General features: G+C 68.5%; 1 protein-coding gene across 1 annotated transcript; it reads left to right on the top strand.

The window, feature by feature from the left end:
- Window positions 1-1,176: 1,176 nt before the first annotated feature.
- Window positions 1,177-7,868, top strand: MRPL23 (mitochondrial ribosomal protein L23). The gene is made up of 5 exons (XM_036315811.1): window positions 1,177-1,307; window positions 3,220-3,342; window positions 4,189-4,271; window positions 4,747-4,820; window positions 7,652-7,868. Exons 1-5 carry the CDS (start codon window positions 1,291-1,293, stop codon window positions 7,811-7,813), a joined length of 459 nt encoding a protein of 152 aa, XP_036171704.1. The 5' UTR covers window positions 1,177-1,290; the 3' UTR covers window positions 7,814-7,868.
- Window positions 7,869-27,927: the final 20,059 nt, after the last annotated feature.

Raw genomic sequence — 27,927 nt, 5'->3', positions numbered from 1 at the left:
AAGGGGACCACCTCGCCCCTGAGGGAGGCACGGAGACAAGACTGCCACCCATGGCACAGGGTCGCAGGACCGGGCCCTGCTGGCTGGCTTCCTGCCGGGGCCCCCTGGGGCCAGAAACCCAGGGAGCCCCCCTCAGGGGGCAGGTCTGGCGGCATGAGCACCACCGGTGTTATCAGGCTTTGCAGGCAGCCGGGCGCCTGCTTTCGCGGGCACCTCTCTCCTGGGGGAGCCGGCACGGAGGGGCAGGAGGAAGTGCGGGCAGCTCCCCGGGCGTCGCTGCCTCAGCGTGGGACCCACTCTGTGCTCAGAAACGCCAGGCCTTGGGGGAGGCTCAGCTGGCAGATCGTCAGAGAGGCAAGGGCTGAGTGTTGAGGGGTCCACACCGCAGCAGAGCCCCCAAACCCAGCACAGCGTCTCCCACCGCCCCGCCAGCCACCCACGACGCCGAACCCAATTTCCGGCCACATCTCCGCACGTAACATCTCGCCTTCCAGCTGGAACAGGGCTCAGCCACACTTCCTAAAGGGAGCGGGCCTCCGGCCCCCCCTCCCCCTGGCCCCCAGAGTGGGTTCCTTTGTTAATCCTCCCCCGAGGACATTTTCCCATTGATTTTTAGGGAGAGGGAGGGAGGGAGGGAAAGGCCGGGGGCCAAACCCGCCACCCAGGCCTGTGCCCTTGACCCGGAAATGAACCTGGGACCCTTCCGTCCGCAGGCCGAGGCGCTACCCACTGAGCCGAGCCGGCGCGGGCCACGTGGCTTTTCTGACTCGGTCCCCCCAGGAGCCCTGCTGTCCCCGCAGGCAGGCAGGCTGGGGCCCAGTCCCCCGACCCTGCCCCTGGGCCTGTCCTCACTGCGCCTTCATCCTGGCGAGCCCACTGGGGCCATTCCCATCAGCACGCGCCCAGGGGGAGGCCTGCAGCCCCTCCCAGGCCGGGCCTCCCTGGGGCTCCCCTGCCCTTCCAGGAGCAGCCATCAGGCCCAGCGCCTGCCCCTCTCAGGCCGCATGCCCACCCACCTGGAGCTTGCTGGACCCCCTGCCCTGCCCTCCCTGCCCTGCAGAGCGTGTCAGGCTGCGGGGTGCAGAGGGGGCCAGGCCCGCCTGGGGACAGGCGAGGGGGAGGCGGGGACCCCTGGCCGGCGCGGGGGGGCGGGGGGGTGCTCAGGTGCGGGAGCTCCGGGCTCCGGGCAGCCGTGCTGGGCGGGGCGCGCCCTCCGGACACCAGGGGGCGCTGTGCGGAGGCCACGGGGCCACGCGCGCGGCCTCTCTGCCCGCGGACCGGAAGCCGGCGATGGCGCGGAACGTGCTGTGAGTGGGGCGGCCCACGGGGGGGGGGGGCGGCCCACGGGGGGGGGGCGGGAGGGGGTCACGGTCAAGGGGACGCGGGCCCAGGCCGGAGGGGCGGGGGCCGGCAGCGCGCACCCCCGATCGCGGCCCCTCCCCCGCCCTGGCCGCCCCCCAAGTGCACGCGGGGCGCCCCAGGCCCCGACCACGAGGGCCCCCGCCCGCCCGCGCGTGGACAGAGGCGCGACCGAGTGCAGCGCGCGCGGGAGGAGGGTGCGGGTGGGTCCGCGCGCCCCGGCCCGCTCTGCGCCCCCATCCCCCGCCCCGGGCCCCGGCGCCGGCAGTCTCCGCGCGGGCGGGGGCGGTGCGGGCGGCGAGGGGCGGGAGGGGCTGCTTTCCGGAGGCGCCTGGAGGCGCGGGGCCCGCGGAGGGGAGCTGCCAGCCGGGCCGGAGGCCGGGGACGTGCAGGCGGGAAGGGAAGGGGCCGGGCGGCCCCGCTGGCGCGCACGTGCTGCCTGGCTGGCGGGGCCCGGAGGGGAGGCCGGGGGCCGGGGGGCCGGGGCCGGGGGAGAGGGTGGGATGGGGATGAGTCACCGCGGGCCCGGGCGGGAGGGCCCTGGCGGGCAGCCAGCTCGTTGTTTGGAGCAGAGGAGAGTCAGGCGCTGCCTGAGCGATGGGAGGTCGAGGTGCTTGCGAAACGGGGGGGCGGCAGGGGGCCCCCCGGGTGCTGGGCCTGCAGGAGGGTGGTCAGCGCAGGAGTTGCTCTGAGCTGGGGGGTCGGGCCTGGTGCTCAGCCTGGGGGGCCTCTCTACCCCCAGCTCCGCGGCCCCCCTCCGGCCCCAGGCGGGGATGGGGGTCTTGGAGGGTGGGAGGCCTGAGCCGGGGCCCCTGCACTCCCACGTGACCCGGGGGCCAGCCGCTGGCCCGTGCAGTGCTGCCATTGGTCACCACGAGGGGCCCGCTGTCAGCCTGAGCTCCCGTGAGGAGTTCGGGGTACAACAAGCAGGCCCTGCACCCTCAGACCTGCTCCCTTCCCGCCCCTGCCGGTGCCCAACCCTGCACAAAGGCAACCTGGTCACACACACACACACACACACACACACACCCGTCTGATGGTACCAGCCTTCAGTTCAGGTGTCCTGGCCTGAGCCCTGCCCTGGGGGTGTCCCCCCACCGCTCCTGCCTCAGCCAGGCCCCCCTCAGGACACCCCAGCAGGACCTCTGACCTCCTGGCCTCCTCACGCCCCCAGACTTGGGAAGCAAGAGCCAGAGTGGAGTTGGGCCCCAGGGAGCCCCTTCCGGTGCTGGGTGCTGCAGGTGGTCCCAGGGTGTGGGTGGGCCCCAGGGAGACCCCCAGCACTCACCTTCCACCACGATCTGCCCTGGGCTCCCAGCCCGCCCGTGTGGCCCGCAGCCCGGGTCCGTTTAGTGATGGCAGTGGGTCTCTGCCCACCCTGGGGGATTTCGGGGTGGAGGAGGCAGGGCGGGGAACTGAACACACCGTGCACCCCGAGCCCTGCGTCTTCACTCTTGTCCTGGAGGAGCTGGCGTCCTCCTCCCCAGGGGGTGTGCAAGGGACCCGTCCCCGCTGCGGGGTGAGCCTGTGCCCGTGAGCTGACTCCATCCCCCCTCACCTGGCGCACGGGCCTGCCTGCCGTGGGGGCCACCCTGGGATGGCGACCGCTGTGCTGGGGCCGCCTGCCTGTCTGGGGGCTGGGGCCTGTTCTCTGTGGCTCTGTTCCTTGAATCACTGGCTGGCGCTTTCTGCAGGTTGGCCTCAGAGGTCGGCAGCCCATGTGCGGGAGTGAAGGGGGCCGTGGGGCAGTGGCCGGCAGAGAGCTGCCCCCGTTGCTTCCCACCCCCGTTGGCCTGGTGGGCAGATGGGGGCCTGTGGGGCGTTCTGGGCCCCCGGTGGACACGCATCTCCCCCTCACAGGTACCCCCTGTACCAGCTGGGCAACCCGCAGCTCCGTGTCTTCCGCACCAACTTCTTCATTCAGCTGGTGCGGCCTGGCACAGCCCAGCCCGAGGACACGGTGCAGTTCCGGATCCCCATGGAGTGAGTCCGCGGGGATGGGGCGGGCGAGGCTTCCTGCCGCAGCCCCAGGGGGCTCTGCAAATGTTGACGGAGGCCTGCTGTGTGCGGGGCCGAGCCCGGCCCCCTGCACCTGGGGAAGCTGGGGCCAGCCCAAGGGGGCTTCCCTCCTGCCCCTCCCGCCGAATCGAGTCCCTGCTCTTCCCAAGAGGCTAGGCCTGGTCCCCAGAGCAGCTCCTCCAGGGGGCTCCTCTGGGCCTCCTGTCGCCACAGCTGCAGGGTGCTGCTCGGAACATCAGGGTGTGCCTGTCCCAGGGGTGGGCCCAGGCTTGGCTCGCGCTCCCGTGGGAGCTGGCAGGGGCAGGAGAGGCTGGGGCCCGAGTTTCAGATGCGCTCAAGGCGAAAAGGGAACGGGCCTCACCCACCAAGGACAGTCACTTTCTGCAAGGGCCGGTCAGGACCTCGAAGTGGGGTGGAAGCTGCAGACGGGGCCCCCCCAGGGCTGGACGCTGGGCCGTCCGGGCTTCCGGCAGCCAGGGGGCACCCGCAGACCGCCACTTCCCTCGGGAGCCTTCCCCTTAGCGAGGCCTCCAGGCCTCTCATGAGCGTGGGCCAGCGGGAGGGCGAGTGGGACGACCAGGGGCCTGGGGCCTGGCCCCTCCGTCACCCCCACGCTGACGTGGCAGTGGGAGTGATGGGAGGCGCCCGTCGCTGGCCCTGGGGGGGTCCAGCCTAGCCACGGCCGTGGCTTCTCCCTGATGTGGCCGCGGAGGCCGTGCCCCCGTCCTCCCCGCCACCCGGCGACTCTCACCCCAAAGGCCGGGCTGCTGTTCGCCGGCCCAGTCACACGCCCCTGTCCTTCTCCCCCAGGATGACCAGGGTGGACCTGAGGAACTACCTGGAGCGCATTTACAGCGTGCCCGTGGCTGCCGTGCGGACCAGGGTGCAGCATGGTGGGTGCCTGGCGGGGCTGCTCCCTGTCGCACGTATGGGATGACCCTCCGCCCCCTGTGCCACTGACCACCTCACCCTTGCGGCCACTCCGTGGGTCTAGCTCTCGGCACAGGGCACCGGGCTGACCTCCAGGGTCACACTTCTCACAGGCCCCTCGGAGCGCTGCTTCACCCCTTTGCCTGCCCCGTTCCTCCCCGGCCCCCTTCCTCCCCGGGGACCTGAAGGCCTTCGGTCTGAGGCGAGGAGCCACGGGAGCCGCTGTGCTGACCGAGAAGCCCTGTGCTGGGGGTTTTAGCAGAGAGGGGTCTGGCTCGCGCCCCCAGCACGGCCCGCAGATTGCACGGCCGCCTTTGGGGTGTGCCCTGCGGCACCCGTGCACCCAGTCTCTCCGGTCCGTCTCTTTAGAAAGTGGGCGCCTGGATTAGTGGGACTTAAAGTTTCGTGCTGGCAGTCAAGGGTTTCTCCCCCCGACAGGTTCCAACAGGAAGAGGGACCACAGGAACGTCAGGGTGAAGAAGCCGGACTGCAAGGTGGCCTACGTGCAGCTGGTGAGTGCGTGCCCCGCGGCGGCAGGGGCACAGGGGGGGCGCCGTGACCGGCAGTGACCTCTCGGGGGGCGGGGGCCGGCCGTGTTTGTGCAGCAGCCGCTGCCCGGGGCCCAGGAAGGCCTTGAGGGGCAGGATCTCAAGGTCCACTGCCCTTCGCTCTAATCCACAACAAGATCCGTGAGGAGCTGGGGTTCAAAGCACAGTTAAGCTGGTGGGAGGGGCGGGCCGGGCACTTTAGAGCTTCTCGGGGGCCACCCTGTTGAGCCTTTGAACTTTGAACAGGCTGCGGGCAGAGCAGGCCCACCCAGGCCCGGGGATTTGGGCTCTGACAGAAACCAGACCCCGCGATCAGAGCCGAGGCCTCGGGGCCCTGCACGGGGACGGCTCCCAGGCGGGAGGGAGCCGGCCACGGGTGCCCGTCCCTGTGGGGGCCCTGGCCCAGAGCCCCCCTGGCACATCGGGTGGTGGGCACCTGCACAGTCCCCGGGTTCCCCCTGTGGCTCCTGCCTGGCCAGGGGTGTCCGGCCACTCAAGCCGCACTGACCGAGCCCAGGGCTGTGGACAGTCAAGCACTCAGTCCCGCGTCCCTCTCCCGCTCTCAGAGGTGCTTTCCTCCGACCCCAAGGCTGCGAGGGCCCGGGTCAGCCCTGCTCGCTGGGTCCCGGAGCTGCCCCTCTGTTTGGGGGGTGGGGGGGGCTCCAGTTGGCCGTTTCTGTGTCGGAGCTCCGCGTGGAGCCGCGGCGCCGGCCGCTAGATGGCAGTAGCGTTGTGGTGAAGCCGCCGCAGGCCCAGCTGCTGCGGGAGGCCCTTGGTGAGGGGACCCGTCCGCGTGGCAGCTTTTCTGAAAAACAGTCACAGCTGTTGTCCTGAACGGGGCCCCCGTAATTATTTGGCCTAATATTTGCCGTGCATAAAATCAGCCCGTGGGGTGGGGGGGCGCCGCTGGACTCATAAAGACGCCTGTGTCCTCGGTGTCGGCCCGGCCATCCGTCTTTGTCACGGCGGCGGGTGGACGGCCCATATGTCCACGTTCGCCACGAGGCCCTTCACGGGGAGCTACGGCTACAAGTGGCTTTTGAGTCATCCGGGCCCCGCATTCTTGCCCGGCCCCCACCCCCACCCCACTCATGGAAACCGAACTGAGCACTTAGATCTGGGGTCTGCAGCTGCCGCGCCGACGCCTTTGTGAGCCCCAGGCAGCAGCACCGGCCGCCCAACTGGGATCCCAGGGTCCCTGCCGGGCACAGCCCCTGGTGCTCCAAATGACATTTGCGCAGCCCCCAGCCCACCCCCAGAGCCTGCAGAGCTCGGCGCAGCCTGCAGCGCTCGAGGGGGGGCCATGCCCTCCGAAGGGGTTCCTCCTTGGTCCCGTCCCCCGCGGTGGGGACCCCGGCCGCAGCCACCCATCCTCACCGGCCTGTCCCTTTGGGCCCCCTCGGGGCTTCTAAAAACAGAGCGGTTATGAAGCACACAGAGGGTCAATCAGGAAGACAAATCAGATTTATTTTGAGTCGGCTGCTGGGAAAAGCCGGTCCCACCGGGTGGGAGACCCACATGTTTTCCTCCTCTGACAACCTGATAAGCATCTCTCTGGCCCTGAGTCCGGCTCCAGCGAGGGCCTCTGTGGCTGACCTGCCGCGGGGCCTGCTGTTGACACAGCGCACAGGAATGAGTGGCCCGCCGGTGCTGCGGGTGCTGCGGGTGCTGCGGGCCCTGCAGGCGCGGGTTTGCAGACAATGGCCGGGGCTCCGGTGCCGCCTGGGCTGGTCCCCTCGCCTCGTGGCCTCCCCCTGCTCTCCTGTACTTTCCGCAGTCCGGCCGCCCTCTCCTCTCTGCGGGCTGGGGGGCTTGTGAAAGGGCCAGGGAATTCTCTGGAAAGGGGGCCGCTGTCGGCACCCACACGCCGTCGCTGGTGAGAAACAGGATTCCTTTCACCGAGCCCCTGTCCTCTCCCAAGCTGTTGCAAACTGCCATCTTTGTATTTATATTTAAAATGTCATTTTGGGTTTCCCCCACCTCAGAAAACCAGCAGAATCACCTCGATATATTAAACATACCCCCCTCCCCGCTCTGAGCCGTCAGCCTTGCATGTAAACTATTGCCCTTTGGTATTTTATAAAAGGGAAAAAAAAAGGTTTTGAAACGTGTAAGATAATCCTCCCGGGCTGGCTACCACCGCGCCCCGCGCCACGTGACCCGAATGCATGAACCTCACGTTCTCGGGGGGCACAGGGGCCGGGTCAGCCTGTCCTTGGCCGCCGCCCACAATCCAGATTTCTTTGCAAAACAAGGGTCTGCAAGAACCAAGCATGCTTTGCTGATTTCACTACTAGAATTTCCCAGATACGGTGCCCCCCATCCCGCCCCCCACTCCCTACCTGTCTGGGGTGCCCTCTTCTCCTGCCCTTGACTAGGGACTTGGGGCTGGCTCACCGGCACTGGGCCTGGGGGTCCAGGTGGACTTGGGGGCCGTGCGTGAGATGGGAGAGCTGGGCCGAGCCCATGCAGGCTGCTGCCCTGTGCTTCCCTTCGTGTGTGGCTTGCGTTGGGTCGCTAGGGCTCTGCCGGGAGGGGTGTCCTCAGTGGGGTGAAGGCCGTTGGGGATTTTGGATGGAAACGGTTTCAAGCAACACCGCACACGGTGGAGCCCTGTTCACCTGAGCCTCCCTCCAGCCCCGCTCCCCCAGGCGGCTCGCAGACACCTAAAGAGACTGCAATGGGGAGAGTTACAGAGCCTCACTGTGGGTCCGACGACCCGGGTGGGCAGATGGGTGGGGAGGTGGGAAGGTCCTGTCCGCGTGGCCGGCTGCAGCCTCTCTCCCCCTCCGTAGGCACACGGACAGACCTTCACGTTCCCAGATCTCTTCCCTGAGAAGCCGAGCCCCAAAGACGGCTCCACGGAGGACGACCTCCAGGCGGTGATGGAGGAGCAGCGGCAGAGGCAGCGCCAGGACCCCCGGCGGGGCGGCGTCCCCCAGTGGTTCGGCCTGTGACGGCCGCGGGCGCAGGGCCTGCCGCCTAAGTGAATAAAAGCGCCTGTGCACCAAGCACCCTGGCTGGTCCCTCTGTTCCACGGGGCCTCCCGCTGGTCCCGGGCACCCCACTCCCGGCCTTGCGCACAGCAGCCCACAGTCACACGGCTAGTTGGCCCCACGGCACAGGGGCGAGGTCTGGACCCCCTTGCAGTGTGGGAGTGAGGTGCCCCTGGAAGAGCACCCAGAAACTAACTCTGAGCGTCCACACTGAGGAGCTGGCGTCTGGCGGGTGTGCGGAGGGGTTTCCTGCGGCAGGGGCAGGGGCTCCAGTTCCGCAGGGTGGGGGGTTCCAGTGAGCAGGGGCTGCGAGGGGCCCGGTGTGTAGGAGACAACACCCAGAGCCGGGCCATGGAGCCGGCGCAGGAGGCGGACAGGGCACCGGGTCTGGGAAGGGTGCTCGGCCCAGCGCCCCAGAGAGGAAGGGAGCATGGTCAGGGGTGGCCCGTCCCTGGGGGGACGAGTCGGGAGGGGAGAGCCCTGCAGACCCGCAGCCCGTGGATGTGTGTCCAGGCCACCAGGGCCCCAGCGGCTCCTGCCTGGGAGCCAGGACGGGGGGGGGGGGGGGGGGTGCGGAGGGGGTCACGTCCGCGTGCAGGGGGGGTGCCGAGGGGTCGGGCCGCGAGCTGGGCGGTGAGAGAATGGGCTGCGATGCCGTCTGGCCACGTGCGGTCTGCGCCCCACTCTTCCCCTGCGGGGGCTCCAGGGGAGACAGAAGTGGGGAGCTGGCTTGGCCACCCCCTCCACCAGTGGTTCGCCCCCGCCTCTCCCCCACCCCCTACAACAAGCCTGCAGGGTGAAGGTCCGGGCAAACTCTGCCTTCAGTGTTGATTTAAAGTGACGGGAGGGTCCGGAAGTGAACCGGAGACCAGGCAACGGTGTTTTCCTTAGAGAAATAATTCATGGGGCCCCAGGACCCCAACTCAAGGCTGGGAGGGGAATCTCATTCCTCACTGCTGCCTTCCAGCCCAGCCGCCCCCACAGGCTCCTCCCTGAGCCTTGGCCTGCAGGCCCTCCCTGCTGCCTGGGGAGGAGGCCCCCCAACCTCAGGGTCCTCTGGCGCCCCAGGCCAGCAGGGCCCCTATGGGAATGGGGGGTTGGGGGGGGTGAGGCAGGGAATCCAGGAAATGGGCCTTCAGCTGGGGGCCTGCTGGGCTGCACCCCAGGCAGGGAGCTGAAAGCTGCCCCCTCCGCACTCAGACCCTCCCTGGGGAGGGAGGTCACCTCTGCCTGGAGACCGTGGGCCCCTGCTTCTCTGTGACTCATTCTTCCCTTTTCTTTCGTAGCTGGCCTCCCCCCTGTGCCCCCTGCATGGGGACCAGAGGAGGCCTCCCCACCAGACCCCCATGTGGCCCACAGGCCCGTCTGCTCCTTCAGAGGGCCCAGTCCTGCTGGAAGTCCTAGCAGGGACCCGACCCAGTGGGCCCGGCTGCCCTCCCCGTGAAAGCCTCCAGCTGGGGGCTGGGGGCTGGGTGGGCAGCTCCTGGGGGAGAGGAAACGGCCGAGGCAGAGCGGAGCCCGCAGCCCAGCCCGCAGCCCGCAGCCCGCAGCCCGCAGCCCAGGCCCCGTGATGTCAAGGCAGAGCGCAGCCCGCAGCCCGCAGCCCGCAGCCCGCAGCCCAGCCCGCAGCCCGCAGCCCAGGCCCCGTGATGTCAAGGCAGAGTGCAGCCCGCAGCCCGCAGCCCAGCCCGCAGCGCTGCCCAGGCCCCGTGATGTCTGTTGTCAGCATCTGGGTGGTGCTTACGTGGTGGGAGGGAGGGAGACCCGGGCTGCAGGGACAGGGGGCTGTGGGGACTGGGGCCAGCGCCTCCCGCCCTGGGGGTGCCCTGGGCCCACTCCTCACTCCTCAGTCTGTGATGACTGAGCTGCCGCAGGCCCGGCTCCAGGGTCACAGGCGCATCCAGACCCCACTGCCCCAGGCAGGCCCAGCCGCCCAGGCCTCAGAGCAGGAAACCCACTGGCCAGTGTCTCCTCGGCCTCTGGTTCTCCTTTCAAGGCCAGCAGAGTCCTCCCTGGGCCACTGCACGTTGTCACCCCAGGCTCAGCTGAGCCCCCTAAGTGACTCCCTGCAGGGGCTGCCCCACCCGTCCGGCCGGCCCCTCTGCCGAGAAGGAGCCTCAAGTCCCCTGTGAGGGTGTCCGCCCGTCTTCTGGCCTCCGCTCCCCACTGCCCTCCTCCCTCAGGCCCAGCCTCAAGCAGGGACCCTGGTCAGCTCCCCTCACCCCCCCCCCCCCCCAGCAGGTCCTAAAACAGCAGAAGCTGGATAAATCAGGCCCCTTGGGAGTGAGCGTGTCTGGGCTCCCTTCCCCCTCCCACCGTCCAATGCGATTGGCGATTGTCGTGAGTGAATGGAGGGCGAATGGTCACCAGGGCAGCTCCCCCAGCAGAGGTGGGGTTGGGAGTGGGGTCTGGCCTGGGCGGGAGGTCCGGACAGACAGGCAGCGAGGTGCTGGGGGGTGCTGGCACCTCTGCCACCGTCACCGTCATCACCCTCGCGAGCTGGGGGCCGGCTCCTGCCTGGCTGGTGCGAGGCTGTGGCCGCCGTCACACCCGTCACAGGCAGGAAGGGCAGGCGTGGGCATTCGTGTATTTTTTTAAAAAATATTTTTATTGACTTCAGAGAGGAAGGGAGAGGGAGAGAGAGAGAAGCATCCGTGATGAGAGAGAATCACCCATTGGCTGCCTTTGCAGGCCCCACACAGGGGATCAAGCCCACAACCTGGGCCTGTGCCCTGACCGGGAATCGAAACCTGACCTCCTGGTTCACAGGTCAATGCTCAACCACTGAGCCACGCTGGCCGGGCTGTTTGCGTCTATTTTCAGCGGCTTTACTGAGATAGAGCCGCCAGAGCCTGCAGTCCCCGCGCCTTCAATCGATGGATGCCTGAGTCAGGTGACTGTCCCCTTGGTCCGTTTCAGAGCATTCCCACGCTGCCCCGGCAACACCCCTGCTCCTGCCCCTGCCCAGCCCACCCGGCCCGTCGCGACCTCTGCCACCGTGTGGATTCAGGAGGTTCTGAGAACACGGGTCACACGTGTGGCCTTGGGTGACCGGCTTCTCTCACTGCGCGGTGCCCTCCGGGCCCATCGCTTCGGGCTGAGGGATTTTCTGTGGGGTGTGCACGCGTTCGAGGGCCGTGTCCGCATGGGCGTGGACCACTTCCACCCCACAGGCCACGTCACCCGAAAGGTCTCACTGGGGCTGGAGCCGCCTGCCCTCCGTGGAAGGGTCTTTCCAATCCCCCAAGTCCCCGAAGGCTGCGGGGAGGTGGGGTACGTCCTCGACAGTCCCCACTCCCGAGGGTGTCCTGAAGGGCCCATATCCACAGCGGGTCCCTGAGCGCCCACCTGGGTCAGGATTGGAGGGGGGCCTCCACCTGTGCGGCTGCCCTGCGTTTCCCCCCACTCACCGGTGCCCCTCTAAGTCCTGCACCCCAGGTCCTGCTCCCCTCAGAGGACACTCAGCTCTCACCCTCAGAAATCCTCCAGTGCCCGAGCGGGGTGGCCAGGCTCCTGCCACCAACTCGAGGTCCCTTTGGAGCAGAGAACCCCCCTCTGAGCTGTGCTGGGGCTCCCTCCATGCCAAACAGTGTGCTTGGCCCCTCTGCCGTGTGTGGGGTGACCCACTGCGGGGACACCCCTCCATTCCTGCCAGCTCAGCTCTCTGCTCCCCCCGGGCTCTGGGACACCTCTGCTTCCTGGGCAAAAGGGGCAAGAGCCTGGGCTCCACCCCAGGAACCTCTCGGATTTGCACCCAGCTCAGCCGGAGGCGCTGCACCCCACAGGGCCCAGCCGGATGCCTGTGGGGACGGGAGGGCCCCTGGCCTTGGAGGCGGCCGGCCCAGGACCCTCCCCTTGGGGTCCAGCAGCGACCTGCTCAGCATCTGCGTTCACTCCTCCCGGCTGAGATCACCCGCGGCCCCCAGACCCCAAATCACTTCATTATTTCTTTGTAAATAGGGCTTTTCCTAGTCAAAATAATCAGCATTTTTGTGTTGCTCCCACATCTGGCTTTGATTGGCCCCAGCCTCCTGGGGTGGATGCTGCAGCCCTGACGTTATGATGAGGGGAGAGGGGCGCCTGCCTTCCTTCCCGCACAGGCGGCGTGGGGGTGGCAGCCTGCTCTCCCCTCACAGCTGCGCTCTGCCCGCCCCGCTCTGCAGGGCCCTGCTTCTGCCTCTGCAGAGTTGGGGGCTGGGGACTCCCCTTCCACAGGGCTCCCAGGAATGCACGTGGGTTTTGTGCCCTGAAGGGGCTTAGGGTCGGTTGCAAAGATAGGATGGGGGTCAGCCCAAGGCCCCCGACATGTGGTAAACACCCCAGCTCCTGCACCTCTCGCCCTGGGACGGAGCGGGCAGCTCCCTCTTGCCATCTGGGAGCTTGGTCAGCCCCTCATCAAGAGCTGTACCCGAGGAGGACTCCCCAAGCCCCCCACCCTTCTGCGTGGAGTCTGTGTCCCCTGAGGGAGCAGGGCCCGGAGGTCAGAGGTCAGGGAGGCTAGAGGCTGGAGACGGCTGGTCTGTCAGTTCCAACAGGAACTCCTGTCCTCCTTTCCTTCCCCCATGGGCTGCTGCACGTTGGTGCCACTCCATGGGCCCCCAAGAGGGTCCCTGAGGCAGCTCCCTGCTCTGCTTAGCTTGGGGGGCCCAGTGGACGGCCATGGGGGTGGAGCACAGACCCTCTTCTCTGATCCCCTTCGCCAGCCGTCGGTCCCTTCAGCCCTGCAGGCCCGACCCCATGTCCCCATCCCTCCTCCAGCCCCGTGACAATCCATATGCTGCCAGGTTCGGGGGGTGGCATGAGGAGAGCCCCGAGCTGCCGCCTGGCATCGGAGTGGCTGCTGTGGCCCCCGTGAATGCCCAGGCGCGGTCCCTGGGCACAGTTTCTGGGCGGCAGGTCTGGGCAGGTGTCCGGAGCTGCCCACTGCCCGCCTGGCGGGGGAAGCTTGAAGAGACTCCTGCCTGGCCGGCCGGTGTGGCTCAGTGGTTTAGTGTCTACCTATGAACCAGGAGGTCATGGTTCGATTCCCTGTCAGGGCACATGCCCAGGTTGCAGGCTTGACCCCCAGTGTGGGGCGTGCAGGAGGCGGCCAATGGGTGATTCTCTGTCATCATTGATGCTTCTCTCCCTCCCTCTCCCTTCCTCTCTGAAATCAATAAAAGTAAAATTTAAAATATTTAAAACAAACAAAAAAGACTCCAGAAAGTGTGATGGCCACTGAGAGGGTCTGGGTGGCGCTTCCGGAGTGGCGGCAGGCACTGTGGGGACCCCTGGGAAGTGGACGGAGGCTGCGGACGGGCGCTGCTGCCCAGCATGACTGCCCGGCACTGGTGCTGAGAGCGCAAAGGTGATGGAGGAGGAAGCGTCTAGCTGCCCGTGACAGGCCAAGGGCAGGGCAGGCTGCGCGGCCCTCCCAGCAGGGCCACCGCCTGCCCACCCCTGAGCTGGTCCCAGTAACAGAACGGTGGGGGCTGCTTTTCTTCTGCTGCTTCCCCCAATATCGGGCCTGGGAGGAGGCGGGTGACCCCAGACACTGGGGAGCAGGAGCCCCTGGAACAGCCACATCACAGCTGGCCTGGTCACGTCCTGCCCGGAGCACGACCGGAAATGTCCTCTTGGGCCCCAATTGGGACGAGAGCCCCCCAGGACCCATCTCGGGCTGCCCGCTCTGTGTGGTGTCTGGATCATGCTCCCTGCGTGGGCCGGGGGCCTGGGGTGACGGTGTCGGCTCCTGTAGGGGCTGGTGATTAAAGGCTAGATCAGATCAAAGGGCCCTGGAAACAGGTCATTAGGGAGGCCCAGCCAGGGCCGGCAGACAGGGGCACGGGGGGCTCTGCTGGGAAGCCAGCCCCGCCCCGGGACCCCCATGCTTCGGTCAAAGTCGCCCGCGGGGCCAGGCCTTGGTGGGTTCCTGCCACTGTGGCCGTCCAAGGCTGGACTGTGGTTTCGCAGCCAGAACACGGACCTCCAGCGGGCCAGCGGGACCTGGGGGGTGAGGCCCTGTCTCCAGGTTAGGGTGACGGAGGCCGTCCTGGGGTCGGGGCGTCTGCTGCTGGCCTTGCAACTTTGAGGCCGTGGGCTACAGCCTTGACTGTGTTTGTTGTCTAAAGTGCAGGCATGATAAAGGCGGTCGGGGCGAGACAGGCAGGGAAGGGCGCCGAGCTCTCTGCGGCCACCCCCAGGATCCCAGTGCCAGATGCCCGCCCTCCTTGCCACCCGGGTGTGTCCCGGTGCTGGGCAAGGCCTGGGGGCTCCTGTCCATCACCATGCCCCGCCCCTGGGTGGCCTGTCACATCCCGTGGCCCTGCTGGGTGTGGCGCTCAGCCCGGGGCCTGGGCCAGCTTCCTGCCCGGCCACGGTGTGGCAGCATGCAAGGCAGGGCCTCCAGATGTCGGTCCAGGGGCCCAGCGTCCACCCACATGTGACTGTCCAGGCTCGGCAGGTGGTGCTGGGTTGGACCCCACACACCCTGGAGCCACCCCCATGGTCGCTGCCCCGTGTGGTCCCCAGTCAGGCCACGTCCACAGAGGTGCCGTGGAGCCTGCTGGTCTGGGCGGGAACCCTCCCTCCGCACTCGTCCCCGAACCCTGAGGGGACAGCGTGAGGTCAGGAGGTGGCGAGGTGGACCGCCGTCACCGAGGCTCTCGTCCCCCCTGAGCCAGCCTGTGTGGCATGGCTCCTCCAGGGGCTCCCTGCTCCCCAGTGTCGGCTCAGCTCAGACTCCCCCTTCAAGAGCGCCCAGCATTCTGCAGGTGGCCCCGGGGTGCTCCTGGGCCCAGGAGAGATGTGTGCAGGCAGGGGTGGCCAGCGTCTCCCCCCTCCGGCCAGGCTCACCCGAGGGACGGGGCTGGACGGTCACCCTGGCCCCTGCTAGGGAGAGGTGTGGCCGAGTGTGTGGGGAAACACACTGTGAACTCCAGCACCCCGGTTCCAGAACCAGGCCTGGGACCCTCCCCTAGCGGAGGTCTCCCCGGACCCTGGGACCACCTGGCACGTGGCCATGCTGGGCTTGTCCCTGTACCCCTGGGAGGAGGAGTGCCCGTTTGAGAAGGTGCCTCCTGCGGGCAGGTCCTGAGGGGGTCTGTGGGGTGAGAAGCAGCTGGGGTTCCCGTCCTGGCCTGCCCTCACCTCCCAGGGTCCTCCCAGCCAGGACTGTCCACCCCCCCACCACCCCCCCACCCCGCCTCGCCCCGGCTAAACCTGCGCTGGCCCCTCGGCTGGGACAAAACGGGAAAGCTATGTGTTCCCAGCCTCCTCCAGGGCCTGGCGGGTGAGGGGAGCGACAGCTGCCCGGGAGGGTGAGGTGGGCGCCAGGAATGCCCTCCATCTGAAGCTATCGGGTTGCCCGCCTGGATGCCGAGCCTGTGCCAGCCCTCCCTGCTCCTCTGAAGCCGAAATAGCCCCGGGCGGTGGGACACAGCTGTCCCCGTCCGTCAGGACGACCGGCCAGTGGCCGTTTCTGAACTGCCCTGACCTCCCGGGCCAGGGAGGCTGCAGGGCCCCCCACAGCCCCGGACGAGGGGGTCCCTCAGAGGCCTGCCGGCTGCCCGGCCTCGGTTCCGCTCTCTGCCCTCTCCCCCAGTCTCCTCCCGCCTGAGCCCCCTCCGCAGACTGGGGTCCAGGCGTGTGTGCTGGGCAGCAGACTTGGGCTATGGGACAGCGAGGGGGCGGAGGCCAGTTTGGTTTCGGGGACCACACGGAAAGCAGGGGGACTTGGGAAGCCTCTGCGACCAGGAAGCCAGGTCTCGGGAGCCCCAGGAAAGGACCCCAGGATGGCCAGGGTGGCCTCATGGGCGGGCAACTCCGGAGGGCGGGAAGGCCCGCAGGCGGGAGGGGGCAGGCGCCGGCCAGGCGAGTTCGGCCTGACGTGCTGGGACGCATGCTTGCCCACGGGGTCATGGAACATTCTTGCTGGGGGCCGGGGGAGAGGGGCCAGGGGCCAAGGTGGGAGCCTGGGAGGGAGCCGGGGGCTGTATGGGAGGGGGCAGAGCACACTGAGTCACCTCAGAGGTATGGCCCCCCCTGCACCCAGGTCGTCACCACAGCAACCTGGGAGGGACCTGCAAACAGCCCCGAGCCGGGCCCTGGGCGGGGGCAGCTGTTTGGGAGCTGCAGCTCACCTTTGGCCTGGCTCCAGCCCAGCGCCACACAAGGGCATGTGTGTGGGGAGGGGCAGGGCAGGGTCCCCAGGGCTTGTCGAGAGAGGGGCTTGGCTGCTGGCAAGCCGGGGTTCAAGGCTCGGGGCCCACTCTAGGGGACCCCCATCTCTGTCCATTAACATAGGGGCTCAGTGACCCTGCCACAACCTCTCCCTTCCTCAGGGTGTGAGTCCCAGACCATTGGGAGCAGGGCTGGCATGTCACCAGGCCAAAGGCAGGTGGTGGCCGCCTGACGGGGGCAGTCGCATCCCGTGGTGCGGCCGCGGGCCCCCGAGCCAGGCTAGTGCTCTAACCCAGGCGCCTTCCCAGCACCCCCTCTCCCAGAACGCTGTCCTGGACATCGGGGTCCGGCCGGGTCGAGGGGCACCCCACCCACCTTCCTGGGGTGCTGAGCAGGGACCCCGGGCAGGGACAGCCTGGGCTGGGGGGTCCGGCTAGGCCCAGGCTTGTTCCAGGGGAGGGCTCTGGGAGGCCCACTAGAGAAGTTCTGTCTGTGTCGCCACGGGGAAACCGAGGCAAGCGCTGACCGGGCCTTTTGTGCACCTCTCCACACCCTACGGGGTGTCGGGGCGACCGGGGCAGTTCTGCTCCACGGCCAGTCTCGGCCTCGGCGCCTGACGACTGGTGTGGACCCAGGGCCAGGGCCTTGGGCAGCGGACGGTGTGCCCGAGGACCGTGGGCCTGACTGCGTGGGGCACGTCCCCCGAGGGCAGCGCTGCTGGCGGGAGGGCGCCCGGTGCTGCTCGGGGAGGACACGGGCTGTGGGGGCCAAACTGTCCCTCTTCTGCTCAGCTGTTGATAACCTGACCCTCTGGCTGGCCAGGAGCCGCGAGGCCTAAATTAGGGTCTGGGCAGAGACCTCAGCCTCATGGGGACACTGAACCTCAGGGCGGCAGAAGGTCCATCCCAACCCCAGGGGCAGGCCGGGCCGGAGACTAGCTGTGGCTCGCCGGCTGCGGACGTGCCCCCCCAACCACGGCCCCCTCCGCAGCCCCAGCCCCGCGGGGCCCACTCTCAGGGGCCCCCTCCCTCCCCCAGGCCCCCGCCCTGCCTTCCGGCTCCACGTCGGCAGTCAGGCGAGGGGGTGGGCCGCCCCTCCTCCGGGCTGCTTCTTATCTCTGGGAAAGAGATTACGGGTTCTGACACTAAATTCCAGGCTGAAGTTCCAGCCTGCACTTTGAAAGGAATTCTTTTCCAGCGAACACCTGGCGGGGAGGGGCGAGCGGGTGTTGGGCCTGTTCACATAAGACTTTGAACTTGGGTGCAGGAGGGACCCCTCCCCACTCCCCTCCTCCGAGTGAGTTATTGATTCCGGCCTCTCCAGTCCTGCCTGCTGCCGGCCCTCGGCTCCTGGTGGGGGTGGGGTGGGTGGGGGTGAGCACGGAGCGGTCACGCCTTGTCCTTTGTCTCCTGTGGCCAGCTCCGGGAAGGCCCCCACTCTCCTAACCCCCTGCCCCAGGAGAGGCGGGCCTGCAGGAGCCCCCCACCCCACCCCACCCCCCACAGGCCCCAGGTGGTCCCAGGGGCGGGTGCTTTACCGCCGTGGGGAGCACTAATCCTGGGCCTGGCCGTGTGCCTCTGGGTCATTGAAGGGGGGCCCTTGGGAAAGGCAGTCTTGAGCCTGCCTGTCGGGTCGTTTTGATTTGGGGATTTTCAAACGTTGGCCCCCGGGGGTCATCCCGCTGACCCGGCCTGCCTCGTTATGTCACAGCCAGATTGCTGTGGCTCCTGATGGAAGCCAGACGGCCCCTGAGTGGGCCGGCCGGAGGTGGGGGGCCGCAGGCCGGGGTGGGGGTGGGGGGAGAGTGGGAGGGGAGGGGTTGGGGGGGCGAGTGCTGCCCGCTCTGCTCACTATCCCACCCGAACACCGGCCTCGGCTGGCCCTCCCCTCGCCGGGCTGACCCGCGTGCTGGGCCCTCACACCCCAGGTTCTGCTGGCTCAGCGTTCCCCTCACTCTCTGAGCCCAGGTTGTCGGGCAACACGCTCTACAGCCACCCGACAGGGCCCCCCCTCCCCCGCTTGCCTCCCAAATACTGTGGGTGCGAAGCAGACTCCAGGAGGCCCAGCACACCTCTCCCCCCTCCCCACCACTGCACCATGCAGCCCCCCAAGCCTCCTGCCTCTGCAGCCCTCCCCGTGCCCTCACCTCTGGACCAAGCCCCCCATCTCCGCAAGAACAGGCCCCCCATCTCCGCAAGACGAGGCCCCCTCATCTCTGGGCCAGGCCAGCTCCCAACAGGCCCCCGCTCCGCCTGCCCTGTGAGGCTTCCTTGCAGCCCAGGTCCTCGGGCTCGGCCCCTCTGTTTCCACTCCCTTCCTCAGACCATTGTGAACTCGGCCCCAGACCCTTCCCCCTGTGACCTCCAAGGGCCCCGCATGGGCCGGGCACACGGACATCCCCCTGGGGTCTCCCCTTCCCCACACTGGTCTCCGAACCACCCAGCAGCCTCTGGCTCCCTCCAATCCTGCCCCCTTTTCTCTTGGGCTCCCTGTCAGGCCCCGGAGCCGGCCGTCCTGGCCTCGTGACTGGGCCTTCCTCATCTCACTCCCTGGCATTGCAACCCCCACACCGGCTGTGGCCACGGAGGGCCGTGGGGGGCCGTAGGGACCCTGGGGGGCGGTGGGGGCACGCCCAGGTTCTCCCTGCTGCCCACCCACCCTCCCTCCCTCCCGGGCAGACACTTGAGATGGGGCTGCTCTCCCAGCTCCTCAGACACCCCTCCGTGCGCGTTGGGGTGCTGCCTCGTGTGGCCTGTGGTCGTCCCTAATGTCCTTTCCTTCCTCCACGGGGACAGAGGGGATGCAGAGCAGGCAGGGGGTAGGGAGGCTTTCCAGCTCCTGAGAGAGAGGTGGCCCAGGAGGGGAGGGGAAGAGCAGGGAGGGGACCCACACCAGGGCATGGGCGAGGGGCAGACGTTCCACCCTCCTCCCCGCGAGGCCGGCAGCCCAGCCTGAGTGTCCCGGCGAGCCCGTCCCGGGCACAGAGCCGGCAGATTTGGTGGCTCCGGCACCCTGGAAAGGGGAGCTGGGTCAGCAGCGCCCAAGGCCAGGCGCGAGCTCCCTCCTGTCCCTTCTGAGCCTGGCCCGTGGGCTCAGCAGTTCAGCAGTTTCTGCAAACTCCACAGAGCTGGCCGGTGGTGCATGGCCTGGCTCCATGGGACGGCCCCCGCCATGCTACCTCCCACCCGAGTCTCCTTCCCTCGTCCTTCCCCCTCCCCGCCGTCTGGGACGCTCCCAATCCCCAAAGGGAGCAGAGCGGCCAGGGTGCCCTTTCCTCCTTCCCAGCTGGCCTTGCTGCCTCCTGCAGCCGCCCGCCTGCCCGCCTGCCCGCCCGCCCGCGGCAGAGAGAGGTGGCCCGCGGCCCATGGGCAGCCCGTCCCAGCCAGGTCTGGCCTCCTTGGCCGGTGGTTGAGTTGTTGCTGCACACCAGTCTTTGCACATCTCCATGGGCCCCAGGTGAGGCCTGGTGGGGCTCCAGGGGGTCTGAGGACCACGGTGGGGACCCGTGGACACATGGGAAGGTCCAGCAGCTCCTACGCACCATGGCCAACTCCAAGCCAAGGCTGGGCACCGCCTGCCGCAGCCCCTGGCGCTCCTTGGCTCGGTGTCAGGCCCGAAGCTTGGGCACCGGCAAGGAAGCCCCGGCCGGACGTGGCCCTGCCACGGCCACCCACACGGCCACTTCCTCGCACCTCCTGGGGAGGCGGCCAGCAGCACCCCAGGCCCGATGTGCGAGCCGCCCCAGCCCGCGTCCCCCTTGCCCTTGTGGAGACTGGACCAGGGAGGAGGCCGGAGGCTCTGGGAGGCGGAGCGCGGGGAGAGGGCGCAGGTGAGGGGGCTTGGGAGGGAGGGGCGCCTCATGGCCACAAAGTGGACATTGAGAGAAAGAGGCCAGGCGCTGGGGAGAGAACAAGGAGAAAGGACAGGCTGGGCCTCGGGCGGGAGAGGGCGCAGGGTCTGGAGCCTTGCCCACAGGGGTCATGGCCAGAGTGGGGGCCAAGGAGGGCAGAGGGAGCCATGGAAGCCAGGCGGGGGTTGGACAGAGGGGCGCAGGGTCCCCTGGCCAAGTAGCAGAGCCCTTCTTCCCTGCCTAGGGGATGGGGGGGCCGTTTTGTGCACCCGCTGTGCCCAGGCCCTCAGCCCCCCAGGCTGCGCTGGGCAGGGGGCAGGCGGGCAGCAAAGCTAGAGCAGACACATGTCTGCATTTCAAGGTCTGGGGTGGGCGGGTGGCCAGTGTCTGAGGTGTGTGGAGCGGCTGGGGGTGCCGGGCCAGGTTTCCCCTGTGGCTGCCTCCCCCCAGGCTGGGTGTCTTCAGGCAACATGGGGAGCAGGGAGGGCAGGGCTCTCAGCAACGGCCGAGCGCCCCCCTTGCTGGGCTGAGAGCAGGGCCCTGGGGATTGGGGTCCATGCTCCCCCCATGACCCAAGTGAGGGGACCTCATCCCACAAGGCCATGGCATCGCGTTACTCCATCAGAAGAACCTTCTAGAACCCAGGGCTGTTCGCGCACCCCTCTTTCCTTCCCGGGACCACCAGCCGACCGGGTGAGGAGGTCCTGACCCCATCCGGTCTGGCGTGGACCCCTCTTCTGTCTGGGCTTCTGTCCTGTTTGCTGGGTGACAGCCCTGCACCCCCTCTCTGTGGGGCTGGGGCCGGAGGACACCCCAGAAGATGCAGAGCATCACTGAGTCCAAAGCTCCCCGCCCAATGGGCCAGGGCTGGGGCAGATGAGAGACACGGGCTCGGTCCCCATGGGGTCCGCTTACCCCACAGGCCAGCCAGGCAGGGAGCGGGCCAGGCAGCAGCTCCTCGTCCCGCGGGAGCTCGACCCCCAGAGGGGCGTCCTGTGGCCCCGGGGCTCCGGCGGGCCGGCTCTGCCCCCATCCCCGGGGAAGCCATGTGGGAGGGACTAGGTGGGGCTGTCACTGGGTGGGACTGCGAACGGTCCCTGACCCGGGTCGGGGCGCTCCTCCCTGGTACCCTGCAGCCCACGGAGCCGGCTTGGGGCATCGCCTCCGGGAAACGGCCCTAAGGGCGGCTTTGCCTCCTTCCGGGCAGGTGTCCAGCCTGAGTCGCACCTCGAAGCCCACGGTGGCCCTCGCCCGGCCGGCGCTCCTGTGCCCGGCACCCCCCCCCCCCCCAGGCTCTTCAAGGACTTGCTCCAGCCGGGACGTCTGAGAGCTGACCTGTCCCAAGCCGGTCAGCGGAGGCGCGATGGTGGCCGTGGGGGCCGGCTCAGGGTGGTCTCTGGGCACCGCGCGGGCTGGGGGAGAGGCCGCCTCCCCTGGCTTGGCCGAGGGGCCGGCAGAGAGGGCCCCGTCTCAGCCTGTGCTCCTCCTGCCCTCCCGGCCACGACCGCTCGCCGGTCCCCATCCCAGGTCCATCTCACCGACACCCAGGGACCCACAGTGGCTGCTCCCCCACCGGCCGGCTGGGAAAAGGCCCACGGTGCAGGGTGCACGCCAGGGCGGCCGGGGATTGGTCGCTGCCTGAGTGTCCCCGGACGGATGCCCGCGCGCCCTTGGGCAGCCTTCCCCTCTGAGAGGCTGTCCAGGCAGGGGAACCCTCAGCCAAAGGGATTAAGAAGAAGGGACAGAGTCGGCCCTTGCTGGGCGGTGCTCGTTGGTGCTTCGTGTGCTGTGTGTTTGCTCAGGGGGCAGAAGCCGGAGGTGAGGATGCCAAGGGCCGGCCGCGCTCCCATCACTCGGGGCAGCGCTGGAGGCACCCCCCCACCCCACCCCCTCCAGGGGCCATTTTGCACATTCCTGTGGGCAGCCCAGAGGGCGGCCAGAGCCTCCCTGGGCCCCTGAGGGAAGGGATGAGCACGTGGGTGGAGGTGGGTGCAGGACCCTCTGGGCGGTGCCAAGCCAGTCTCCCAGCCCCGGGGCCCCGCCTGCTGCCTGCCTCCCACCCCAGCCCTGAGGTTCCTCCCTCCCGGCCTCTGCGCCCCGTGGGCCAGCGGCTGCGGGCTGGGGCGGGCCTTGGTCCCTCTCCACGCGGGGCCAGGGGCCTTCAGGAGGCTGAGGCTGCTGGCTGACCTGTCCCTCGAGGGGCCCTTGAGACCCCGAGCTCCCAGACTGCCGCACTGGCATCCCGGGGACCCTGGGCCTAGGCCTGCTGGTCCGGTGTCCCCTGAGAGCCCTCCTGGCTCTGTCACCGGCCGGCAGCCTCCGGGCGGGGAAGCTGGGGAGCCAGCAGGGTTGAGAAAAACCACCAACCCCCCCCTCCGTCGGAACCAGGGCATCGCTGGGGCCTTCACTGCACCCCCAGTGCACCTTCCAGAAGGACAGAGGGACCCCAGGAGCCAGGGTGGGACCAGGGTCTGACTGCCTGCCTCGTCCTTCGGGTCCCCCTCCTGCTGGGCTGAGCGTTGACAGACGCCCCTTCTGGGCTCTGGGTGGCCCCATCCAGTCCGCTCTATGGAGCCCCCAGAGTGCTGGCTGGGAGGGTGGGGGTGGGGTGGGCAGTTCTTCTCCCTCCCCCACATCTCAGACCCGACCACTTAGGAATAATGAGGTCCAGGTGGCCCCTCGCGAGCATGGACCCTCGCTGGCTGCAGAGCCCGCCTCCCGCCCCCCGCCCGGCAGCTGCTAATGACAAACAGAGGCTGGAAGGTGAAGCCCCCATAGCTGTCAAGGCCGCGGGGGGACCCTCCGGCCAGCAGGTGGGCAGCAGGGCTGGGGCCTGGTGCAGCCGATGGGTGGTTCGCGACCTCCCTGGGGCACACAGCCTCTCCCCCACATCCCCGGTCTGTCCACCCAGTGCCCGGCTGTCCACCACATCCCCGGTCTGTCCACCCAGTGCCCGGCTGTCCACCACATCCCCAGCCTGTCCACCCAGTGCCCGGCTGTCCACCACATCCCCGGTCTGTCCACCCAGTGCCCGGCTGTCCACCCAGTGCCCGGCTGTCCACCCAGTGCCCGGCTGTCCACCACATCCCCAGTCTGTCCACCCAGTGCCCGGCTGTCCACCCAGTGCCCAGCTGTCCACCCAGTGCCCGGCTGTGCACCACATCCCCAGTCTGTCCACCCAGTGCCCGGCTGTCCACCCAGTGCCCGGTCTGTCCACCCAGTGCCCGGCTGTCCACCCAGTGCCCGGCTGTCCACCACATCCCCGGTCTGTCCACCCCGTGCCCGGCTGTCCACCCAGTGCCCAGCTGTCCACCACATCCCCCGTCTGTCCACCCAGTGCCCGGCTGTCCACCCAGTGCCCGGCCTGTCCACCCAGTGCCCGGTCTGTCCACCCAGTGCTCAGCTGTCCACCACATCCCTGTTCTGTCCACCCAGTGCCAGGTCTGTCCACCACATCCCTGTTCTGTCCACCACATCCCCGGTCTGTCCACACAGTGTCTGGCTGTCCACCCAGTGCCTGGTCTGTCCACCACATCCCTGTTCTGTCCACCCAGTGCCAGGTCTGTCCACCCAGTGCCAGGTCTGTCCACCACATCCCTGTTCTGTCCACCCAGTGCCCGGTCTGTCCACCCAGTGCCCGGTCTGTCCACCCAGTGCTCGGCTGTCCACCACATCCCCGGTCTGTCCACCCAGTGTCCGGCTGTCCACCCAGTGCCCGGCTGTCCACCACATCCCTGTTCTGTCCACCCAGTGCCAGGTCTGTCCACCACATCCCCGGTCTGTCCACGCAGTGCCCGGCCTGTCCACCCAGTGCTTGGCTGTCCACCACATCCCCGGTCTGTCCACGCAGTGGCCGGCCTGTCCACCCAGTGCTTGGCTGTCCACCACATCCCCGGTCTGTCCACGCAGTGCCCGGCCTGTCCACTCAGTGCCCGGTCTGTCCACCCAGTGCTCGGCTGTCCACCACATCCCCGGTCTGTCCACCCAGTGCTCGGCTGCCACGTGCTCCCCACGGGGCCTTGAAGGGACCCGTGGACGTTGGCCCCCGCCGGCTGCTGTGTGACACAGAGCTGCTCCCTGTCCGCCGCCCTCAGGAGCAGAGGCCGAGGAGGACGGGCAGGTCCCAGGAGCTTTCGTGCGGGAGGCGAGTGTTGGCGCCACGTGACGGCGGCGGGGACCACACGGTGTGGATGAGCCGGCGCCCTTGGCCTCCCCCGCAGACGCCACGATGGCGGTTCTCTGTCCCACGTGTTACCTCAATGAAATGCACAGGCTGACTCGGGAGTGCCTGCAGCCGCCCTCCCACCGCCGGGCCCTGTCCCCGGGGCGAGACCCAGCACAGGGAGGTGGCATCCCATGGGCCTGGCTCCGGGAACCCGCCTGCCCACCTGGCCCCCCACCGGGAGGCCGTCCCCTCGCCTGCCTCCTGCCACCACCCCTCACTGTCCAGCCCACCGCGCCTGGCTCTCCTGCCCCTGCCCCTGTGCCTCGTGGTAGAGCCCTGACGGGGCAGATGTGGCCGCCCAGGGCCGCGAGGTGGGGACGCGCGGGTCAGGAAGGCACCAGGCTCCAAGCTGTGGGCACGTGCCCGGGAAACACTGAAGGCGGCCCCAGAGCAGGAGCAGGGCCGGCGGGGCCTGGGGTGGACGATGGAAGGCACGGGGTGAGCGTAGACACACGCAGTTCAGAAAGCCCGTCACACGAGGCACAGCCACGGGCCGGGCCCTGAGACATGAGCTCTCCGGTGGCCGGGCCCAGGGAAGCCGCTGGGGACTGGCCGTGGTCCACCCGCTGGACGCTCTGGGCCGTGTGGCCTTGGGGTGCCGTCTCCCCAGGCAGGAGAGAGAACTCTCTGGTTTTTATTAGGAGGAAGGACGGAGGAAATGGCTGCTGAGGAGCGGCCTTTGAGCTGCACGGAGAAAGGAGTGGGTCTGGGCCGCCAGCCTGGGAGGGGCCCCCGGCCACGACGGGGAGCCCTAAGCGTGGGTGCAGCCCCCACCGCCAGCGGCCATCAGAAAGGGCCAGCTGTGCAATCTGGGCGGAGGGAGACCCGCGTGGAGGCTGAGGCCCACGGTCTGTGGACAGCAGGGCAGCGGCCCTTCGTCGCAGGGCGGTCCCTCTGTCCCTCTGGGCTACCTGGGCCTGTGCACACCTGGCTGGGCTGCCCCCGGGCCTCCAGCAGCCCGCACTCCGGCCCCTTCCAGAAACGGGTTGTGGACAACTTGGCTGCTGCCTGTGGAGCCGGCCTGTTGATGTGTTGGCTTGGCTGGGCCCTGCCCTCTGTGCCAGTGAGCAGGCCTCTGGGCGGGGCCTGGTCCTGGAGCTCCAAGGGGCCGCATGGCCCCAGCAGATGGACGCTCCTGGCAGAGCCGTGGCCAGCGGGTCACAGTGGCCCCCGTGGGGAACCCCATCTGCCTCCTTCCAGAGCCACTCAGAGACCAGAGACCCTGAGAGGGAGCGGCTGGGCTGTGGGCAGGAGGGCTCTGGGGAGCATTCCCTCACAGCTTTCCCATGACGCCCCCATAATCCGGGCTCTTCTCCTTGGCACCCCCACACCACACAGCTGCAGGGACCAGCCAGCTGCTCCTGCCCGGCCCGGCCCAGGACAGAGCCTGTGTCCAGGCAGCAGCAGCCTTTCCCAGGGTGGGGATGGGAGGCGGGGGGCGAGGAGTTTGAAGAGGAAGCAGCAGCAGCCTGAGAATTTGGAAAATGTGTTCGATGCCAGGAGCAGTGGGAAGAAGTGGGGGCTTAGGGTTAGGAGGAGGGAGGTGGGCACACGGTCCTGGTGGCCGCGATGGGTGGGCAGGGGCTCCCTGGCCAGGCGGGAGAGTCGGGGGGAGCAGCTGTCCCCATCTGTCAGCCCCTCCTTTCTTCCAATGGCTCATCGAAGACCTCTGACCCTGGGCTGGTGAGGATGCCAGCTCTTGGCCCTGAATGGCACCCACAGCCTGCACGGGGACCAGAGACAGAACTGTGGGGTTCAGGATGTGGTGAGCAGATGGGGTGGGGGTTCCTGGGAAGCCAGAGGCTGGGACCCCCGCCCCCTCCCTGCTACCACTTGCATGGGCTTCATCCTCTCTGGCCCTCGGCCTTCTGGGGCCTGGTTCCTCCAGTTTGGGTCTTCACTGGGCACCGCTTGGGGGAGGGGCGAGCTTGCTGCCTGGTGGGTCTGGTCCCTGGGAACTCTCTGGAGTCGCAGCTGTCCCAGCCCCTGGGCTAAGCCTCCATGATTGATGGAGGTGGTTACTCACACCAGGGAAAAAGCCGGATCAGGCAGCAGCTGCAGGAGGGGCGAGGGGCCCTGTGTCTCCTCCCGCCCTCCCCTCCCCTCGCCGCCCCTCCCCCCGCCTGCACGGCTTCCCACGGGCTCCTTCCGGCCCCAACTCTCCCTGCTCCCCTCTCTGGGGTCTCAGGGCCTCTCCCGAGGAAGGCGCCCCCTCCCCCCGAAGTGGACGGAGCTGGGCTCCGGGGCTTTGAGGACTTTGGGTAAACCGAGTCACCCAGGCCCAGCCGAGCGAGGCCTCCCCACTGGAGAACCACCCAATCCCGCTGCTCCCATGGGGCCTCTCGTCCAAGGGGAAGCTGCCTGGGGAGCCACCCCCTGGGGGAGAGAGGGAGTGGGGGCTGGCGTGTCCGGTGGGCTGGGCAAGGCCGAGGGACCCCTGGGCCTCCGGGAACGTTGGGTCATAAAGGGGGCAGATGGCGAGCTGGAGTTTGACCCGGAAAAGCAGGGCCTGGTGGGGACGTGCAGCAGAGGGGGCGGGGGCGGGGGGGGGGGGCACCGGCCTATCTCTCGACCCTTGGCTCCGTGTTTGCTCAGCCAACTTTGCCGACAGACACTGTGTGCAGAGGCCAAGATAACCCCCAGGTCATCGACTCCTGGCGCCCCTCCTCCGGCCTCCGCTCTTTGCCCCCAGCCCCCAGCCCCGCTCCCCCCGCTGGGCTGCCCACCCTCTCCCGGAACCTTCCTTCCGCAGCCCTTGCTGGAGGCCCCACCGCTTAGACAAGGGAGAAGGTGGGGCCGGCGACACTGGGCTCCCTTCACCCCTCCACCCCTACCTGTCTCCCACCCAGTAGGACTCTAGAGGGGCTGAGAGCCCAGGGGGACGGAAGCCCCCGGCTCCTATCAGTCTGACATGCCCCAGGCATGAAGGCTGGGCACACTGGAGGCTGGTGCCTCTCAGGCTGGTCACTGCTCAAGGCCACCCAGGCCCCGAGAGCACTGGCCTGGCAAATATGGAGGGCTGCCCACCGGGAGGCAGAGGGGGCCTAGGACGCGGGCGGCGCTCACCCCGATCCTGGCCCTTAGCCCACTCTCTTTGAGCTCCAAGTAGGTTCCCCTTAAGGGGCTTGTCTGTGCTGTTCCTGGGGCAAAGGGGGGGGGCATTTGGGGGGGGAGCGCCCTCTCAGGCTGCCTCCCCACCGCCAGCCTAGCCCCAGCCTCCTGAGCAGGGGCGGGTCGTGTGGAAATGCAAGCCACATGCCTCTGGCCATTTACACTTAATTCAGCACAAGGCGCTTCCTGGGCCTTTGATGTCCAACTGCGGCCTTTAGTGCTTTGTGAGCTGCAAACAGGAAGCCGGGGGCTGGGGGCTGTCAGGGACCCCGGCCTGGCCTCTGCAGGGACGTGAAGGCCATTGCCGGGGGCGGTAGTTGGGTGGGCTCCCCCCTCTGACAGTGGGCACCCCACCGAGCTGAAGTGTCTGGCTGACCGGCCTCCGGGCTTCGGTGCTGTCCTGCAGAGTCACTGGCTGGCACAGGGCAGGGGTCACCGAGCCAACTGCCCCCATGATCCTCTCCAAGGGGATCCACTGACCCAGCCTCTGCCTGAGGGCCCGTGGGCAAGAGGCACGGAACCCTGGCTGTGGGTGGGATAGGCACGGGGGCTGCCAGCTGCCCACCAAGAGCAGACCCTGCTGAGTTCCCCTGGAGGGCTTCCTGGAGGAGGGGGCTCCACGGAGGGCGAGAGGGTTGGGGCCGGCTGTAGGCCGAGGGGGACAAGCCGGGAGCCCAGCAGGAGCAGAAGCTCGGGGCTGCCCCGGAGTGTGGCGCGTGCTGCTGGGAG

Source organism: Myotis myotis, unplaced genomic scaffold, assembly GCF_014108235.1.
Source record: "Myotis myotis isolate mMyoMyo1 unplaced genomic scaffold, mMyoMyo1.p scaffold_m19_p_61, whole genome shotgun sequence".
Taxonomy (NCBI): domain Eukaryota; kingdom Metazoa; phylum Chordata; class Mammalia; order Chiroptera; family Vespertilionidae; genus Myotis; species Myotis myotis.
Note: the sequence above shows the minus strand (reverse complement) of the source record. Positions and strands in the feature narration are given on the sequence as shown.

Bases quoted from the DNA above. Each gene is read 5' to 3' on its own strand.
- MRPL23 (XM_036315811.1), top strand. The intron at 3,343-4,188 runs GTGAGTCCGCGG...CTTCTCCCCCAG, and splicing joins CAGTTCCGGATCCCCATGGA to GATGACCAGGGTGGACCTGA. The intron at 4,821-7,651 runs GTGAGTGCGTGC...CCCCCTCCGTAG, and splicing joins AGGTGGCCTACGTGCAGCTG to GCACACGGACAGACCTTCAC.